Here is a 4,048-nt window from a genome sequence, read left to right as displayed (position 1 = left end):
TGTGCTCCCGTGCTGGGGGAAGCCCTGCCCGCACTCCTTCGTGTTGCTCTTCGCACCATTTCCTGTTGCATGCCGACTTCCTATACGCTACCTCCTCGTGAGTTCCCTCCACCTCCCTCACACTTGGATATAGCCCCGCCCTTAGCCCTCGCACAGAGAGAGAGAGAGAGAGAGAGAGAGAGAGAGAGAGAGAGAGAGAGAGAGAGAGATTCCTTGCGCGGAAACAGGACTGAGAGGGACATTGAGAGGCTTCTACCAGTCTACAGACCACCATGCACGATGGCGCTGCATCACCTGCCGAGTGTGTCACTGCCTATACAGAGCGCAATAAAAAATCGCTACGTTTTCTCACACACTTGTCCACGTGTTGGCTCGGTACGTTTCCACTTTGGAGAGACAAGAGCATCTATTAATATTCTTGCGAAACAAATGCATGCAAAATTGGGGACGCCTACTGACACAAACTACAACAAGAAGAGAAAGTTTTTCTTTTAAAAGCCTTCCACCCCTAAAGAACTACAAAAAAGGATACTTTTAAAAACAAGTGAAAGGGTGAGGGCGACTTTCTAAAATAACAAGAAAATGATAAAATCATTAGGTTGAGTTTAACTAAAATTATATGAGGTAAAGCCTTGTTCAAAAATATCTCTTTTATTAAGGGATTGAGTTTCCTCCTTGCAAAGAAACAAGCCGGAAATAATATGAACTTGCAAGATTTTTGAACTAAATTCTCACATATTTCACCATTTTTTCTTTCCTTTACCATGGTTTGCTCATTTAGTGTATATTTATATATATATATATATATATATGTGTGTGTGTATGTATGTGTAAAATAAATAAATATAAGTATGTGTGTATGTATGTATATGTATAGAGTTTATTAGAATTATGCAAGGTGAAGCTTCACCTTAGCATTCTAAAAGAATAGAATGCAAGTGAAGTGTAAGGATGTGAAATGAAAGCTAAAAAAAGGTTTTAAAAAAAGTGATAAAATCACAAGGCCTGCAAAATAACCTCTAATAGTAACAAGTTGGAGAGAGAGAGAGAGAGCCATCATTACACAAACGTGTGCACTGTTGAAGCAAGCTTTAGTGGTAATAACCCATCATGATTCATCGAGTGAATAGTCGAGGATCTATTTCATCAGTCTTCTTTTTTTCATAAATCGCCACTCACTCCCTCGACCAATCAATGAATTAATAGATTTCAAAATTTAGAATAAATCAAGAAAATATACAAACCTTATTTTTAGTTAGCAAAAAGGGGAGGCAATCCTAAGGCCTCAACCCTTTGGGCAAGCCAAAAATCACAAGGTATGCCAAAGATAAGTTGTCCATAGGGACATGTCCTTTTAGCATTATGATATGCAAGAACTTACATTATTTCTTGATTCAACTTTGCTATGACGGACATCTCTGCACTCTTAAAAAATCAATATAATCCACTCACAATTGTGAGTTTCGCTATATAAAGAAAAAAAATCAAAAAATACTTAAAGTTCCAAGCATTGTTCATCTTCAAAAAAAGGTATGATAAGGGTGGGGTAGGTGATGGTGATAGAGAGCAATGGGGTAAATCTCTCGATGAGAATGACAACACAAAAGATGGTCATGGTGAGGGAGTGCGTTGTTTTAGGGTAAACACGACAGCTCCTCATGTGCATAGGTTGTGATTCTCTGACAACTCGATGGAAATGGGTGGTGCCATCAAAGTCAACAATACTTGATCACCTTCAAGCTGATACATTGCCTATTGAAGGCTCAAAGCCCCAACTTGTAATATGTGAACATTCAATAGCAAGGAGGCACGTCAATGAGACCAAGGAAGCATTGTCAATTGCTAATATTGCATTTTTTGAAAATCGTTCTTGAGCAGGTGGTACATCTGTATCCTTGACCATTGAGAGGCCGATTGCATCAACAAATGGAAACTTAGAAACAAGAACTGGAGCAATTTCACAAACCACATTGTCTCCCACAGGGAAAGCAACATCAGCTTGAGAAAAATCTATGTGACAGAATGACTTCGGTTCCTGATTATCTGCAGCGCCGCATATATTGAAAATCATTAGCCTCAAGAAATGCATGAGGACCTGCAGATCAGCGTGCTCATTTTCTTCCGCATCCATGTCACCGACTTCATGGTGAAGTGCGAGCATCAGAGGGAGCCATGCTCCAGAATTCAGCCCAACAATTTGTGGACGGAGTGCTACATTGTCTGCTCCACCCTCTTGACTTGACTCCTCTTCAAATGGTGGCAAGAACAGATTTATGCATGAGTCGAAATTGAGCATTGGCTGCCAAAAGGGGAAAACCAGCATGATTTGTCTTGTTACAGCATGAGGGCAGACTCGATTTGTCTTTATCAACGACTTCCACATCAGATTTTGCCTTGGTTTTAGCAGCACCGTAGGTAGCATTTGTTGCAATAGGCAATAGCACACCCGCATAAGTAGGCATCCGAATTGGCCAATAGCACCATGGCTGTAGAAGTGTCAAATTAGAATGCCTCAACTTGCAACAAAGAAGGGCTAGCCAAGCCAAGAAATTTATCTGAGAAGGGCTACAATATGGGATGCTCTAGTAAAGAAAGTTGCCAAAACGGGTTTAAGGGCTGCATCTTCTTGGACTTCATACTTGAGTGTAGGCAGAAAAGGGACTGCCTCATCAATCATGTCAGATAGAAAGGTTGTGAGAATGGAATCTTCCTCAACAAAGAGATCATCCAGCCACAAGGTTGGTTGTCCTGCATCTACAAGAATGATTGCATCATCGGTCGCAAGACTTGAAGCAGGTGCTGCATCTACAAGGCAATTAAGCATAGCAGCAAGGACCAAGGTCTAGGCTTGTGTAGCTACGTGGGGTCCCATCTTTGATTACAAAAGTTAGTGGTGTACTGTAGCATCTGCATTATTACAAGAGCAAGAAAGAATTTGAATGGCCATCCCAGAAGTGGCCGATGCAGGTTGAAGGGCAGGACATGACAACATCTAAACAATAGGGCTCCTTCATCAGGACATTGGATGTCATGCGAGAGCATGAAGCAAGGCTCCAGGTGGTGCGTGCAAGCCACAGTAGGGCCCAAACCCGCAGGCAAGATTAATGCGTCTGCATGAGCAGTTCCAAGGGGCGAGGCTTTCCCTCCAAGAAGAGCATCATCATCATCATCAAAGGCTGAAGCGAGTACGTACAGAACAGACGGAGCTGGGGTTCCGCCAGGAAGGCCATAGGCTAGACGAAGGCATAGGTACAACAGAGGCCAGGATCGAGGAGGGTGCGCAGCACGGCGCCGACTCATGCACTCCAGATACCATATAGAATTGAGGGGGGCGCACTCTATGCATGTGTGTTGGTTACATCACTGTGTAGACAGAGGGAGATAGGGCGGTACAGGAAAGGAAGAGCCTAGGTGGAGATGATGAGGGTGAGAGGTGGATGGCAAGAGAGGAACAATCAGCAAGATATGGAGGAGGAGGTGACATAAGACAGTGGTCACATACGTCTCTCTCTCTCTCTCTCTCTCTCATATAAGAGCAGAAGACCCTCTTCGGTCTGCTTCTCTCGCCATCTGCAGGGTTGGATCTCCATGAATAGTACTCTCTCTCTCTCTCTCTCTCTCTCTCAAATGTGCAAGAGCAGGCTGGAAGGTGATGCTGGCCAAGAAGAAGAAAGTCGTGGTGAGAACAGGAAGGAGGGGGCATTTTTCTGGGGTAGAGGTGGCACAAGAAGCACACCATGAGGTTGCAAGGATGCAAAGGGAGGGCTATGGAGGTGGTGCAGAGTAACCTATGAGCAATGTTGTGTCTAGATCAAGGAATGATGACTACCTGCATCGCTCTCGCAAAGTCCAAGACCATTCATTACAGGGAGTCAGAATTCAATATGAGTCATTTTTCCATGAGCTCATTTCCTTGGAAACAACCCTCACGTCCACTCAAAGTGCAAAGAACACAAAGTGAAAGAAACCGTCTCTTTTGTTTTCTTAAATTTGTTTCATTATTTTTTGATAACAAAGGAGATTTTTCAGTAGCAAAAAGGGGACTCAG

The 4,048-nt window shown here is 43.2% G+C and overlaps 1 protein-coding gene across 1 annotated transcript; it reads right to left on the bottom strand.

Annotated features, from left to right (window-relative positions):
- Positions 1–1,316: 1,316 nt before the first annotated feature.
- LOC147424937 (uncharacterized) lies at positions 1,317–2,600 on the bottom strand. Its single transcript, XM_086499760.1, has one exon. The coding sequence runs from the start codon at positions 2,450–2,452 to the stop codon at positions 1,736–1,738; it is 717 nt and encodes a 238-aa protein (XP_086355886.1). The 5' UTR covers positions 2,453–2,600; the 3' UTR covers positions 1,317–1,735.
- Between the last annotated feature and the right edge of the window lie 1,448 nt (positions 2,601–4,048).

This window comes from Adiantum capillus-veneris, chromosome 25 (assembly GCF_014529385.1).
Source record: "Adiantum capillus-veneris isolate H3 chromosome 25, ASM1452938v2, whole genome shotgun sequence".
Classification (NCBI taxonomy): Eukaryota; Viridiplantae; Streptophyta; class Polypodiopsida; order Polypodiales; family Pteridaceae; genus Adiantum; species Adiantum capillus-veneris.
The sequence above is the reverse complement of the archived record's forward strand: the minus strand, read 5'-3'. Positions and strand labels throughout refer to the sequence as shown.

Excerpts from the sequence above, each read along its gene's own strand:
- LOC147424937 (XM_086499760.1), bottom strand. The coding sequence starts at position 2,452 with ATGCGGGTGTGCTATTGCCTATTGCAACAAATGCTACCTACGGTGCTG.